Source organism: Sturnus vulgaris, chromosome 9, assembly GCF_052056855.1.
Source record: "Sturnus vulgaris isolate bStuVul1 chromosome 9, bStuVul1.hap1, whole genome shotgun sequence".
In the NCBI taxonomy this organism is placed as follows: Eukaryota; Metazoa; Chordata; class Aves; order Passeriformes; family Sturnidae; genus Sturnus; species Sturnus vulgaris.
In genome coordinates, this window is record NC_142251.1 from 119,893 (window position 1) to 135,853 (window position 15,961).

At 38.2% G+C, this 15,961-nt stretch overlaps 1 protein-coding gene across 4 annotated transcripts in view; it reads left to right on the top strand.

Annotated features, from left to right (window-relative positions):
• The window catches only part of SLC44A5 (solute carrier family 44 member 5), a 63,508-nt gene that overhangs the window by 38,497 nt on the left and 9,050 nt on the right, over positions 1–15,961 (top strand). For 3 of the 4 annotated variants that reach the window (XM_088169567.1, XM_014892555.2, XM_014892554.2), the window contains exons 6-14: positions 625–753; positions 1,528–1,588; positions 3,192–3,315; positions 4,187–4,270; positions 6,823–6,935; positions 7,351–7,482; positions 10,231–10,330; positions 13,254–13,346; positions 14,283–14,370. In XM_088169567.1, coding sequence (XP_088025693.1) covers positions 625–753; positions 1,528–1,588; positions 3,192–3,315; positions 4,187–4,270; positions 6,823–6,935; positions 7,351–7,482; positions 10,231–10,330; positions 13,254–13,346; positions 14,283–14,370 — 924 coding nt within the window. The remainder of the gene's footprint in view (positions 1–624; positions 754–1,527; positions 1,589–3,191; positions 3,316–4,186; positions 4,271–6,822; positions 6,936–7,350; positions 7,483–10,230; positions 10,331–13,253; positions 13,347–14,282; positions 14,371–15,961) is intronic. The other variant, XM_088169568.1, reaches the window with a different exon arrangement.

Here is a 15,961-nt window from a genome sequence, read left to right on the forward strand (position 1 = left end):
GTTCATGCTTGACATGTGCATTCCCTGGCTTTGTAACTAGGGGAGAACCATTCTTAGTCCACAGTTAAAATTCCCTTTTGAGTGATTTATAATATTTGTAGAGATGTAATTGACTGAAGAGGTTTTGTAGAAGGATGAAACCGCAGTACCTGAAACTTTTGATTTTAGTGAGATTTTCTTTAAATAAAGTTCTCCTTATACATGTAGAAGGAAATTGCATGTATCCTGTGAAAGTAGCTGTCACACCACCTTGCTCATGTATACTGCTGCTGGTAGATATAGAGGAGGACCTGACAGGTTTTTTTTCTTGCTGTCCAAAAAGATAAGTAATACTCTTCGACAGACTGAAAGCTCTTCTTACCTATCAGAATGTGTAGAACCTAAGAAGATAGAGAGAGGGGCTTGATATGCCAGCTATGAGGAGAACACACTTTGAAAGTGCTCTCTATCAAAGAATTCTAGAAGTATTCATTTAGGGAATCAAAATGACAACATATTCTTTCTAAATCCTTCAGTAAATGTTACTGAAGGCAGTGGCATTTTTCTTGCTTTTTCTTTACACTAACTTTCCTTACCCTTCTCTACCCAGAGTGTATCTTTACTTACTTTTTTCTTTTCTTGCAGCTTTGTGTCTCAAAGTGCCCAGACAGGTTTGCAACCTACACTGATGTTCAGGCTTCCTACAGATATAGACCAGATCAGTGGAATTACTTCAGGCAGTTCTGCAAACCTGGTTTTAACAATCCTCGCAAGGTGTGTATGTATCTCTAGATGATAAAGTACACTTTTTCTTCAAGCAGCATGTAATGTTCATGATTTTACTGAGTTGCATCAAAGATTTGAATTATTCTGATTTCAGCATAGAAGATGTCCTATTTGTGTGATTTGACAGTCGTTTAATCTAGGCTGAAAGTCTTGAATGCACACTAAATCCCCCACTCTTCAGAAGATTGCTGTTTTCTTAAAAAACTACCTGCAGCTACTCATGTAGTTGCAGTACTGTGGCAAGCAGTGTCCTTTAGTACTTAGGTACCCCACAGCTGTAGAGTGGAGTGTCTCAAACCAATTCTTAAGGCTCCTAAGTCATCTCTAGCTACTTGGAAAGTTAGCTAAGAAAATTAGTCTGTCCTTCATATAACCGATTTTGCACTCAAATGTACTGCATTACTTCTCTCATCTTTAAAACATCTTGCAATTCGGCTATATTAATTGGGTTAAATTCTAACTTTACTTTAAGAGAAAAGGTGAGGGGTAGGCAAGGAACAATTGCCCAGTCACTTCTGGCTTAGATGCTGATCCAAAGGTCTTTTCTTTAATGTCATTAGAAAAGAAAATAATTGTCTTTTTCCAAATCTCAGTGACACTTTGGATTCTCACTTAGATACAAATATATCTTGCAGCTCCACCAGGAAAATTTGGAGAGGAGGCTGCAAAGCCCAGTTTGAGGAATTCCCTCATACTGGGTGAGAAATAAACAACACTGGTTATACTGCTGTGTATTCAGCATTCCTATTTTTCTCTTTATAGTCTGTTGCTCAAGTTCTACGTGATGAAGATTGTCCTTCGATGATCGTTCCAAGCAGACCTTGTGAGTGGTTCTACTTCTTATACACATCTTAGCAGATTGTGAGCATTCATATTAAAGCACAATTCCAATCTGAAGTGTATTTTGTGGCAACATCACTAGGAGCTGTCTGTTATCTCACATTGACATTAATTCAGTTTTAAAGTACAAGTCAATTCAATTTGAAAATACAAATGTTTATTAATATTTTTTCTAACAGTCATCTGGGAACATTCAGCATGTGATCAGGTCAAGCTGAGCTCTTTTTTGTTCTTGAATCATCACTGATAGCAAGAAGAGCTCTTCAACTCAAATTGTGCCTTCCAACACAAGAGCAAGCAAAACCATTGGTGTAGAGAAAATGCTACAAATGTTGGAAGGATCATATGGCCAGCTGTTGAAGTTCAAATGATACTTCAGCCCAGTTACAATGCAGCTCTCTTTTCAGTGCAATGCTGGCTATGTAGAGCATACAGAAGAATTAAGGGGCAAGAAGTGTCACTGTGGTCAGCAAGTGTTTCTGAGTAGATAACCACTGATCTCAGAGCTCCTCTCAGCTGCACAAGTGTAGCACTGACCCAGAGTCTTATGGAAATAAGAAATTGCTTTTTGTTTTTGCCATACTTCTTTAAAGTAGGGATCGTGTAAACCAGGAACACATTATTAAAAGGAGAAAATGTGTATTAAATTTTTTAAACATAGTCTGAATTTGTATGAAAACTGAAGTGCTGACTCAAAAGACAAAATAATTTGTAAAGAAGTTCTTATATTCTTTTAGACTACATCAAGGGGCAAAGATTACAGGGGGAGAAAATATATATTAAGATATGTTACTTAATCATTTAGTCAGAGTAATTGCTGGGGGAGATACACCAGACTGAATATTGAGCCCTGGCATCAGCATTTGTTGGAATCTGGTAAGGAAAGCACTGAATGGTTATGTGAAGTACAGCTCTGAAGGGGGACTCACCTGCTCCTTTCTTTGGAATGAAACCAAAGACATTTTGCAGCAAAGAACAGAGCAGTGTAAATGCATATGCAAACATCTCTCCTTTTCTTTCTTTTTTATAATCTCCTCTTCCCTCTCTCTAACCAGTTGTTTCTGTCTTTTTTCCATTGCTTCATCTTCAATAATATCTAGTGATAGTGGCTGGTACTGGAGCTCATCTGGCATACAAGGAAACATATATATTGTTTTGGGGCTAATATGATTAATGACCAGTCAAGTTGAATCTGTCCCCGGGGGGTGGTCTGGTTATTACCATCAAATGGTGTATTTGAGAAGCTGCAGTTTTTATAGGCTGCCCAGATACTGACAGAAAGTTCCACATTTATTAGGAATTCTTAAACCCCTAGGTATAGTACTGTTGTTATTTGGTAGGACTTAGGATCTCCAGTTGAAATCTATGATCCCACCCTGCCTGAGCTTTGGCAAAAAGCCCCAGAGCATAAATGAATGAAATTACTCTTCCAAGATTTGTCAAAGTCAACATATTGTTAGATAATCAGTTGAAAAACAATTGACTGTGAATCTGAAATCATTTAAATATGTTACAAAACACACATTACAAAAGGGGAGCTTGACATGAAATGTAATATGCAGGCTTTGTTTTGATATTTTGAATAGTTCTGAAGAGATGCTTCCCAGACTTCTCCACGAAGAATGGTGTGTTGACCGTGGCAAATCAGACTACATTCAAAGATGGAAGAGGGAAAACAAGAAATGTAACTGATCTCAGGGAAGCTGCAAAGTAGGTTTTACCCTTCTTCCGTTTTTGTTGGATTCTAAGTTTGTGCAATAATTTATTAACGGGAAAAAAATCAGAATTTGTTGTAGCAAATGACTGAGGGTACCCAAACAAGACTTGGTAGTAAATGATCTCTCTGTGCCTGAGCACTTTCAAAGTTCCATTAAGGAAATCCAGCACTGTGGTGTGCAGAAAGGACCTAAAGGAGCAAAAAGTTTTAGTCTGATGCTCTCAGTCATTTGTTGAAATAATTTTTGTTTTTCCTAGCAAAAATAAGTTTTGTGAGGAAAGTTAGATGCGGTTCAAAATGCAATCCTCATGCTGCAGGACTCAGGCCAGTCAGAAATGGCCTTGGCTGTGCTGTTCTGGGTTGACCTTTGCAGTGCCGTGGGCTGGCCTAGAGCTTCGGGCATCTCAGCGCTTCAAAGCGCTCGTGCTCCACTGGGCTGTTCCTCAGAAAACAATTATATGGGCAAGCATTCTGCAGGATAGAAAAAGAGCTCCATGGAGATGCTTCACTGAGCTGTTTTCTGGTTCTGTGCTATTAGCAGTTCTAGAGTCACAACTGTTTTTCCCTTGGTACGTTGCAGATATTGATAGCATACACTTGTCTTGTGACTGAATAAGCAATTCTGACAATAAAGCCTTTTTAATGAATTTTTTTTCAGGACTTCTAGAGACATTCTTATGCAGTTTTTTTCTTTGCTGTAACTTATTGATATTGGCTTGGTGACAGAACTGGAGCTGAAAAATTTTAATGTACTCATACCACTGCAAAAGATATTTCAAAGTATTTCACTGATCCTATTTTTTGTATAAATAAATTCTCCTTTTCTACCTGAAGCAACCTTTTCTTGGATTTTTCTTTTCTCAGTGGCATCAATATTGTCCTGGATGCAAGATCAGTTGGAATGAAAATTTTTGAAGACTACGCCATTTCTTGGTATTGGATTTTAATGTAAGGGTTTTTTTAGTATTTTTTGTGTTTCCAAACTCGTTTTGGAGTGTGCAGGGAATAAAAAAATAGATCATGTATGTATTTGGCACAAATCCTACTTTAAAACTCAAGGAGCAGCTGTAATTTCCTCTCATTACACATGATACTGTTGTTATGTTTCTGTGGGTGAGGTAAGAATAATACAGCGTGCATACGTAGAGTGTCAGTTGGTCTGCAATAGCTTTTTAATGTCCTGCCAGAGAGAAAATCAGGAGGTGCAGTGTTCTGTTGCAGCACCCATGTGTGTGGCAATTCCAAAACTGAAGAATCTTAATTGACTTCCAAGCCAGTTGCAGTTGCAGTACACATATAAAACAGATAGTTTCTGAATTCATGCAAGCAATATACAGTTAAAGCCATTATAATACCTAAGTTCAATATAAGCCCATAAATGCAATGCAGCAGACAAAGCAATATCAAGAACAAAAATGATTGAACAGCATTAACTTTATCTTGCAATTAATATTCATTAGTTAATTAAAATGCAATTATTTAAAATGCAGCACTGAAACATGAGAATTAGCTACTTTGCTGAAGAAAATATGTATTTGTGAATTCCTAGCCCATTAATGTTGGTTTTGATGATCCACACAACCAGTGTGTTGATCTATTTAAACAGGAGGTTGTCACCAGATGAGAACCTGTAACGTGCACATGTTAAGCATACATTAGTCAATCCTGAAGGCAAATCCACGACAATTAATACATACTTTAGAAAATAATACGGAGATTTAATCAGTTCAGAAACATGAGTTGTCAGCTTTTAAAGGTGTTCAGTCACTGGTGGAAAGACAGCTTTCTCATAGTCTGATACTGAGCTTACAATATTTAGTAGCAGGGAACTCACAGATATTCAGCAAGCTTGGGTCTCTCTATCTCTTACTGAAATCAGGCTTATGGTACAGATTCTTTCAAAGGAGATACACTGAACACACTGGACAGAGAACTGACCTTTTTTTTAGCAGAAATTCTAAATATTGACGCAAGTTTCCAGTTTCAAATATGGTATTTTTTTTTGTAAGGAAGTGTTGTCACTTTAAAGTAGTTGGATAGAATTTTCTTCATACTTTTCACCAAATTATAGCATAAATCAAATGATTTCTGGACAAATATATTTTAAGTGCCAGAGTTTGGGTGATGACTTGAAGGCTTGACAGTGAAGGGAGGCTGGATTAAAATTTAAATATGAAATTGCTGTAGTCATTTTAGCATACCCCAAAAGAACTACTGCTTCAAGGCTCAGTTTAAGGGAACTAGTATGTTGAAGACAGTTGCTGTTGTGTACTTAGTTTTGGTGTTGCTAGGACTCATGTATCGCTAAAGATAACCTTAGATAAAGGTAATTTACTGCTTTCAAGATGGAGCTCCAAAACTACAAGATTTGCTTGAGGAATACATTCTGAATGTCAGTAAATCATTCAGAAAGGCAAAGTACATCAGGGTAGGAAGCCTTTAAAGGAGTAGGAACAATGGCAAACTTAAAAGCTTTAACTAAATAAGCTGATGAGATTTTTTATGATCAGGCTGCACCATTTTCTAGCTTTGGCTAGTGGCTAAATAAGCTGGGAACATTCAGAAGAAAAGTTACTGGACACAGGTAGGAAGGGGGGTTAAATTTTTTTTGAGTCTGTACAAATGAAAACTTCTCATGTAACATCTACTAAAAATGAGACATGAAATGTTCTTTGAAGCACCTGAGCTGGATATTTATTTTATGGGATTAATATTCATGTTGCTTTCTTTATAATTTTTTAGAAAGTCTCATGGAGTAAAAAAGCCTTTTACAATATTTTTTTTCTTTCTTACTTGCTTTCTAGGAGTGAATTAATATATTATATATTATATTAATGATATGATATGGTATGATATGATATTGATGAAGAGAAGGCACTGTAGATGTCTTTCCTAAGGGGTCCATAGAAATGCTCTCAACAGTTTCTTTCTGTGCATCACAGTGCCCTGGTCATTTCCTCTTATGGTTAATAGAGGCTGTGATGAGTAGAAATTGTGTCCTCCTAACCTCCTGATAGTTTTCCTCCTACATTTATTTTTCTTTTCCTAGGAAGCTCCTAGAATGCTTTTTACTAACATTGTTTCTTTGTAAGCAGGGATTTTCTGTGGAGGACATAAACCAGCAACTTCCCCACACATAGGTATTCCTCCAGTTTAACTTTCTGTACTGTAGATTAGACTGTGGCCTGAAAAAGGCAGTGAATTTTTCAGCTGGTGTAAGTGACAAAAAAGTCATTATATTAATCCCATTCAGCCAGCCTGAGAACCTAGTGCACATAAACATTTCAGGCCCTGTGAGCTCATCATATCTAAGCTGTTTGTTTGTAATGGCAGATAGTAGCCATGAGAATGTATTTCATAACAAAGATTTTGAAATACATTTTTACAAACCATGCTATTCTGTGAGATGAAGTGACCCTCATTTGGAGTAACAGGAATGCAAGAAAATGAATAGATTCTCACACTCATTCTCCCTGTTTTTCTGTTTCTTCACTTTCTAGTGGGCTGTTTATTGCAATGTTGCTGAGTCTGCTGTTCCTTGTGTTATTGAGGTTCACAGCTGGTGTTCTCTTCTGGATTTTCATCTTTGGTGTGATTGGAATTATAGGATATGGTAGGTGTAATTTTCTAGCCTCTGAGACTATTTTTTCTTACTGCTTAAGTCTGGGCAAGGAAAATCAGTAGTTACTTTAATTAAATGGTACAATTGGGTGAATTAATGCCTAGTTTTAGACACAGTTAAGTGAGAAGGACATAAATGGCAGCAAAATGTAGCAAGAATCCAGCTGTGCTGATACTTAGCAGCAGATGTAGTAACTTGCATTACCCATACACAGTATGCTTATTCTGTTAATCACTTGTACTGGTATTTCTTTCCTATATATGTGATATCATAATTGGCTAGTCTCACATTGATGCATTTTTGGGTTTTGCTTATACAAAAGCAAAAAACATTTGGCTTGTAAGATTTTTCTAAAATCTGTCTTTGCACTCTTCAGACACATTCCTGTTATATTCTTTTTTAAAAGGCATTTGGCATTGTTACTGGGAGTATGATCATCTTAAAGGAATACCTGGATCTGACCTCACTGTTTATGATATTGGATTCCAGACAGACTTCAAAGTGTACCTACAACTGAGGCAAACATGGTTAGCATTTAGTAAGTGCCCTTTAAATTTGGTATCTGTTAATGGATATTCAGGAAAATCAATCAATGTCTTGATACACTTTCTGCCTTGTTGAATCTCCTCCTCTACACATGTTGCTCAGAAAAGAAAGCAGAATTCCCTTTTTCTCTATTGTGTAAAGCTGTGTTTTTTTTCAAGGAGACTAGTATATCTGTAAAGGGAGATAATGCAATCACACTAGTGATAAGAGTGAAAAAATATTTTGTTATTAGTGTTCTACTTCCTGTGTGTTCAGTCTTCATCATGGGGAAAGCAGAAGGCAATAATTAAGTTAATCATGATGAAGTTGCATAAGGAGGGGTACTTTTCTCTCTCAGATTATTTTTTCTCCCTCTTTGAGAGCCCCAGAATTGAGATTAATAAGTCACAATAATAACTACACTTCTTTGTGTCTTATAATCATAAAATATGCCAAGTTGGACGGGGCCCATCAACATCATCAAGTCCAGCTCCTGGCCCTGCACAGGACACTCCTAGAATCCCACCCTGTGCCTGGGAGTATTGTCCAAATATTTATTGAGCTCTGGCAGCCTTGAGGCCATGACCATTCCCTGGGGAGCCTGTTCAGTGCCCAACTCGGGGGGAAGAACCTTTTCCTGATCTCCCACCTAAATCCCCCTGACCCAGCTCCAGCTGTTCCCTCCAGTCCTGTCTCTGGTCATGAGAATGAAGAGATCAGTACCTGCCCTCCTACGTGCCCTTGTGAGGACGTTGAAGACCACAGTGAGGTCTCCTGTCAGTTTACACTTATGTTACTGAATCTTCCTGGAGTCTGATCTAAGACTGTGGAATGAACTATTTTAAACAAAGTCTTACAGGAACAAGAAAACCTGCAGCATACGCGTTCCTCCCCAAGAAAGGAGGGGCAGAAGAGAGAAGAAATAACTGTCAAATATTACTTGCACTCCTGTAGAAGACACACAGACTTTTAACTGATGATGAATGGGTCATAGCCAAAAACCCTGCCTCTCCCTATTGGTAGCTAAGTTAACAGAACAGTAGTTTACTGCTTAAATCTCCTTCTCTTCTTTATGTCTTTATTTACTTCTGTATTGGATCTTTGAGCTTATGATGTGTCTTCTATATATATTGTTGAGGCAGAGCTTTTTAGTGTTTTCTCCCTAGAGAATATTAGGACTTTATTATGTGTTTTTTTCTTCTAATTCTTCAAGCTCTTTCCCTGCCTGATCCTTAGCAGCCAGTGTATAGTTTAGCACTTTCACAAGAGTAAATTGAGGTACTCAAGAATTAAATTGCTTTTCCAAAATCACCCAGCAAAGTAAATAGTTACATATCCTTGAAGAAAACATAGTCAGAGTCCTAGTCTAGAACTCATCATATGCTAACATTGCTGGCCTTTTTCACAATGTTTCAGACAAGTACATTAATCTAACAGAACCAAATTGGAATGAGACTGACTTTAAATAAAGCTGTTTATATATTCCTTCATGGGAAAATGGCATTGCAATGTATTTAACAAAACTTTGTTCTGAACAAGGCCTGTGGCTCAGAGCACCACAGCAGTCACTTGCCACCTGCAGTTCTGTTGCTGGGGTGATACTTGGATTGCAATTCAACATCACCTGTGACTATTTGGTCTGATATTCTGAGACTATGTCTAAGCTGTGGGACCTAAAGCCAAATCTTGTCTTCCTTTGCAAACCTTCATATAAGTTTTGGGATACTTAAGGGTACTGTCCCCTCTGTCTTCCTCTCCCTCCATGGAACTTCCTGATTTCAGCTGGAGGACACAGGTGCTCCTGCTTACAGCAGCCTGCCCCCACTGGTCTCGTCTAAGTGTTGTCTAACAATCTGAAGCACCAAAAATAAATGGATATGTCTCAGAGTCAGAGAATGTGTGCTTCAGGTGAAGCAGAGAGACTATACAGACATATCCACCAGTCTTCTCTAGGTGAAGTTCACAGAATTTTCTTACTTTCTATTGCAGAAGTAGGTTTTGAACCATTACGAATAGAAATCAGAAAGAAACAGAATACTGGAATCAGAGTTATGATTCAAATACTGCTTATAACTAAGAGCTCTCAGCTCTAATATCAGAGCATGATTCCAGCAACACAACTGGAAGGTGAAAGTAATTTGTCCAAATTGATCCTATCTTAGTTTTTTCTTCTTATTTTCTTCTTTTTCAAACTCAAATGAGGTGATGCCAGGTTAATACTCAAATAAACCTATTGATTTTAGTACATCTACATTTTAAAACAATGTAGATCAGAAAAATGCACTCTCCATTAAAAACTTGACTAATCATCTCCTAGCTTTTATTATCTAAATACTACGAAGCAATACTACTGAGCAACAGTATAGTATGAAGAAATGCTTATATTATGAGCAAAATTCTTGTTGATGGAAAGTAGAATTTGTAAAGGATGAACTGTATCTAAGACTAGATACTGCAGTCACATCAAAGTAAATTTTTATCTTTTTCTGAGAATTATATATGTTCCATTTTTCTGTTAAAAATATAAATATCAGGGTCATACACATTTTAACTCTCTGCATATAGAATTTTTTTACAATAGACTTAGAAACCTATGAAATAATATTTAAGTTTGGCAGGTGCAGTTGGAGAAAGAAGTGCTCAAGCAGAGAATTTTACAGAATTCATGAATAATAGTTCAAATTACAAGAAAAAAAATTACAGAGGCAACATATTGATTTGGTTCTTGATAAATTTAACTTCTTTATTTGCTTGTTTACAGTGATAATACTTTGTGGTGTTGAGGTCATAATCATACTGATGCTAATCTTCCTAAGAAATCGGATCCGGATTGCTATTGCACTGTTGAAGGAAGGTAGTAGGTATGTTAGTCTGATTTTAATACAAGTTGAATTTTATTAAATGATCTCTAGAGTACACTCTTCTTGAACTCCATCTTGCACTACCAAGGGCAGAAAATTGGGCTTTGAAACACAACACTGCATTTGTTGAACCAAAAAGGTTCAACAAGGAATTCAAAGGAGGCATTCAAGGAATGCCAGCTACCTTTTAATGAGGTTGTGCTTAATAGAGCTTTCTCTTTTAAATAAGGTATTTATCTCTCCTCTTCTTGCATTAAGAACACATACACTGTTCTATTACCACATATCCTTAGTGCAAAGAAGCTGTCTCAGCAGACAAAGCTAGGGGTGTTCATAGGAGCCTGGGCCCCACAATGGCCCCATGACTTTGCTCTGCCGTTGGATTGTCCCTGGAGTCATAAACCAGAGGATTGGTGTTGTTTTGGCTGTGGCTCCTGTTTAGGAAAGACTAGGAGATTTTACTGGCTCCAGTCAAACTTCTGTGTGGACAGGCATAAATCTGCAGAGAGAAAAGGAGACTTCTATGACCAGATATTGTAAGAGGGTGCAGTCTAAGATATTTGTTTTAGCTCTGAGTAAAGAAGAAAGCTGAGAAGGATATGACTGTCTAAGGCCTAAGGGACCTCTTCAGGGTGTGTTTCCTGGAATCTACATAAGCTTTGTTCACAGTGGTTCCTGTTTTACACAGTATGAACATTTAGTGGGTTTTTTGGTTTTGTTTTTTTTTTTTTTTTTTTTGTTTGTGTGTTTTGGTTTTGGGGGTTTTTTGGGTTTGTTTGGTTGGTTGGTTTTGGTTTTGTTTTTTGTGGTTTTTTGTTTGTTTTGTTTTGGGGTTTTTTTGTTTTGTTTGTTTGGTTTTTTTTGGGTTTTGGTGGGTTTTTTGTTTGGGGGGTTGGGGGTTTTTTTGTTTGTTTGGGTTTTTTTTAGTGGGCATATTATGAAATATAAATGGACTTAAAACTGACTGACTTAAAACATCAGGACCTTGGGTTTCATTGCAAATAGATTATGGTGTCATAGGCCCTGAAAGCAAGGCTGTGTTCTCAGAGCACATAGAATTAGCTCTCAGTTCATCTCTGTGCACTTGCTTGTGGTTTTCTGCCATCTCTATTGCCACTGTGGTTCCCAGGAATCAGGATTTGGGATTTTTGCCGTGGGATTAAAAAATACTGAAGTTCTGCATTTAGCCAGGTATCTTTTTCTTGTCTTATGTTACTGTGCAATTAGAGCATAGCAATTAATTTAGGCAGCACTAAATTATAGTCTTTAATTCCTGTTCATTAAAATCCAGGAGCACTTTTAACATTCTGCAAAACCTTAGGTCACAACCTTGACAAGTGGAAGGATTTTAGGAAGTACATAAACTTCTTGCTGACTAGTAATAACATTCTGTAGTTTTCAAGCAGCATGGAAAGGTCAGTTGAAGGTGAACTTTTTTCTCTTGTGCATAATGGATGAGATGAAACACTGTATGTAATTACTGTAAACCTAACAGACCATGTCCTGTATTTAGGAAGGTAAAAAGTAAAGTGCTAATGATTGGAAATCAAATTATTATTCAATATTAAATTATTCAATTATTCAATTGTAATTCAATACCTTTTAGCTACATTTTCAAAAATATTACAGTTACAATTACAACAATTGACTTGAAATCCATAGTTGGAAACAACAGTTGTTAATCAGTGTTTTGGAATAATAGGCCATGGTCTTAATGGTAACTAAGAGGCCTACTAATAACTGCTGAACACAGCTGATTTGTTGTGATTATTTCTCAGACAGCATAAGGCTGTGTTCTGTGTGACTCATAATGGACTTTCTTGTCTCTGGACTCAGACAACAATTGATGTTTTGGTCATGATCTCTGGGTTGCACATGACAGTTTCCTTGCATTCCTGCCAGCATTTACTACTTTGCCTTTAGAAACTGAGTAAATTTTTCTCCTTTTGCATTCTGGAAACTGCATCGTGTAAAACAAATAGCATCAGAAGTGCCCTAAGTCATAGGAGAAATACTGTAGGAAATAGTACTAGACAAAAAGGCTTCTGATAAAGAGAGCCAACCTGTAAGTTTTGGTGACCAAAGCACATGCTTTCTGACATCACATCCAGTGAGATGCCCAGCTGGAGGTGTTCAGTTCTGGGATAGCAGCTCCCACTTAGAGAGAATGAGCCCCTGGCAGGGTAGGAATTGGCATGCTCAAGTTCCTGCTCACTAGTCACACTCTAGCCACAGCAATTAGCAGTGGAATATCAATCTACATATGCCTTGATGTTAAAAGAGGCTCCCTAAGCTGTCAACAGGAAAAGGCAATTACTCATTTTGCCTTCCAGTAGTCATAGGTGAGCACCACTTACCTATGGCATGTGCAAGGAAAGTCACAGAGTTGCAGGAAGGTGTCAGTCTGTCCTAGCATTGCAAAGACAAGATACTGTCTCTGCCTCTGAATAGCTAGCACTTAATGCAGGAAAGTTTCTGGGACAGAATGGTCAAATACCAAATAGAACAAGGTAGTTTCAGGTCTGTAGGAATGAAGGAGGAACACAGGATGAGCAGAGTGGGATAAGCACATAAAGGGTAATGCCTGCAGCAGTCGGCAAGGAGATGTCAAGGAAATCAGTTCATGGCCTGGAAAGAGATGGATCTCCAAAGCAGTCATGAAGGAGAAAGTCGAAGACAGGTTGGAACATGGCAAATTGATAAAGTTCACTGTAGTACCATTGATAAAAGTGGAGTGGTAGAAATGACTAAGTCAGAGTTTGAAGACATGAGAAAAAAATGCATGCAACATTCTGAGATCCCAGTACTAGGTTATGCTATGAGTGTCAACAAGGTTCTGAAAGTAAAATTCTAGAAGAGGACTGATAAAAAGCTTGTTTCTGGAATTGTTGTAGCTTATTGATATATTTTGTTTCTTTTATAGGGCAATTGGCTATATAATGTCTACACTATTCTACCCAATTGTCACCTTCTTACTCATTGCAATTTGTATTTCCTACTGGGCTGTGACAGCTGTGTATCCTTCTGTCTGTGTACCTATCTGGAGCAAGTCTTCTGGTCTGCAAGACTGGATAATTTTCTGCTATTTCACGTTAATTAAACCAATATTAAGAGGGCTATTTGGTCACTTAGCACTTAACTCTTCTGATGCAGTGTTCCACACTGTCCATCTGCATGTGATGGACAAACCAGACAGTAATTTTATTTGAATTAAAAAAAACTGGACTAAAATTCAGGCCGAGGCAGGGGGATCATACAAAACCTTGTGTACTGCATAAGGTTGACTCCAGGGGGTGAACAGGGCCCTCAGCAAAGAGTGAGTATGATCTTTAATGTGCTCTGTGCTCCACAGGCCTGGTGTTAATGGTTTCTTAGTTAACTTGAGGTGGAGTGGGTTTTCTGTGTGTTTTGTTCAGAAAAATGTGAGAAAAGAGTGAGAGAATATGCAGTGCACTATCTTCTCTGAATTTCCTAATAGCAACCACTGTTTGTTCCTGAACAGCAAGGGTTTGGTAAGGATTAAAAAAGGGGAAAACTGCTATTTAAAAAACAGCTGTTATTTCATATGCAAAGGGGGTCAGTTGTTGCTGTTCAGGGCAGTGTTAATTCATCCTTATGTTCTATATCTACTTCTGCCAAAACACAAGAACTACTGCATAGTCTGCCTTGTCAAAGATAGATGTGAGGAGAGATGGAGACAATTTTCAAGGTTATGCCCCCTGCCCATTCTGGTCAGGGGTTATTACAGCTCCAGGTATGAGTTTGCCTTAGGTTTCTAAGTAATGAGAATACTTAGTCTTATCTGTCAACCCTCCAGATACATCTCTGCAGAGCAAGAGCACTTTTTCTGTTATCAGCACAAGTTCTTTAGAGCTGGTGGTTACCCAGTGCAGAATCCTAAGTTGCTCAAAAACCACAGTTCTGTGATTTTTCCTTAAAATATTTCCTCCAGTTTTCTGGCCACATCAGGAGAACCTGTGTATAAAGTAATGGCTAATCAAACACTGTGCAAGTATGCAAACCTGACCTGTGACCTGGAGGTAAGTGTAATAAATATTAACCTATCGTGAGAGCAATACTAATTGCATTTCTTAATCACTATTAAATGCAATGCTAATAAAAAATGTGCATATTTCAAGTAAAGAGTCTCCATGTTAAATCTAAAAATATAACCTGATGTTCAGGTAGCATTATTTTATTTTACAGACATAAACTAGTTTTTCTGCTAAACTGTCCTGTAAATGTTAACATTCTAATTTACAGGGTGAGAAAGGAAGAGACTAAAATAAAATTTTTTTGAAAGATGTTCTTGAGTTTGTGAGGAGTCTGTTTTTTGGTTTTTCAAAGGCAATGGCAAGCTTTAAAAGCTGCACCTCAAACTTGCTCAGGGACTAGCCATGATTTGAAACAGAAGCTTAGCTTCTTCTGGCACAGTAATTACCTTTATGAAGCTCCAAAAATATTGGTCTTTTTTTTTTTAATTTGGCCTTCAGTCATTTTTTTTTTACTTGTGGGTTTGAATTTAAAGATTCTTTAAAAAGTAGAAATATGTATCAAATGTTATGCACCAGGGTAAAAATAACCCTAGGCACTAGCACAGGCTGCAGGTGACCTGCTGGGGGCCAGCTCTGTGGAGAAGGACCTGGGGATCCTGGTGGACAACGAGCTGTCCCTGAGCCAGTGGTTTGTCCTGGGGCCAAGAAGTGCTTCAGGCAGAGCATTTCCAGCAGGTCAGGGACTGATCCTGCCCTGTGGCCAGCCCTGGAGGCACCTCTGGAGTTCTGTGCCCAGCTCTGGATCCTCAGCACAGCAGGGACAGGAGCTCCTGGAGCTGAGCAAGGCCTGGAGCATCCCTGTGCCCAGGAAAGGCTGAGGGAGCTGGGGCTGCTCAGCCTGGAGAGGAGCCCCAGCTGAGAGGGGCCTCAGCCCTGGGTGTTCCTGGGTGTCCCTGGGTGTCTCTGGGTGTCCCTGTCTGTCTGTCCTTGGCTGCCCCTGAGTGTCCCTGAGTGTCCCTGAGTGTCCATGGGTGTCTCTGGGTGCAGGGAGGGGCAGAGCAGGGTCCAGGCTCTGCTCTGGGGGCCCAGCAGTGGGACAAGGGGCAATGAGCAGAAATGGATGCATTAAATTTCATTGTATTGCAGTGGTGATGCACACCCTGCTGATGTCTAAGCACTACAAAAGAAAGGAATTAGAATTCATCTGGTTTCGTTTCATGAAGCAAATACATGAAATGAACACTAGAAATAGGGAAAAGTAATTCAATGTAAAGATTACTCCTTTTTCTAATAGTCTGAGATACATAAGCTAAGTTGTGACCACATCCACAGTTTATATTAAATTGTATAGCTCAGTTTTTCATTTCAACCATGATGATTTACCTGAACATCCGATTTGGCCTCTAGTTTTCAAGTAATTCTTTTTTTCTTCTTCATTGAGCAGATTTTCTTTAATGAAGCATTTATCTATTTTAAAAGTAGATTCCTGAAATTCAAATTCTATTTATTCAAATTTCAAGGATGTGGTGAACATCCCTGTTTGGTAATTCCTAGTTTAAAGTTGTCTTTGTATAAGACTGCGTAAGTCCTTTATATGAAGCCTTAAATATGTAAACAGGTTGCATAGTCTTGAATG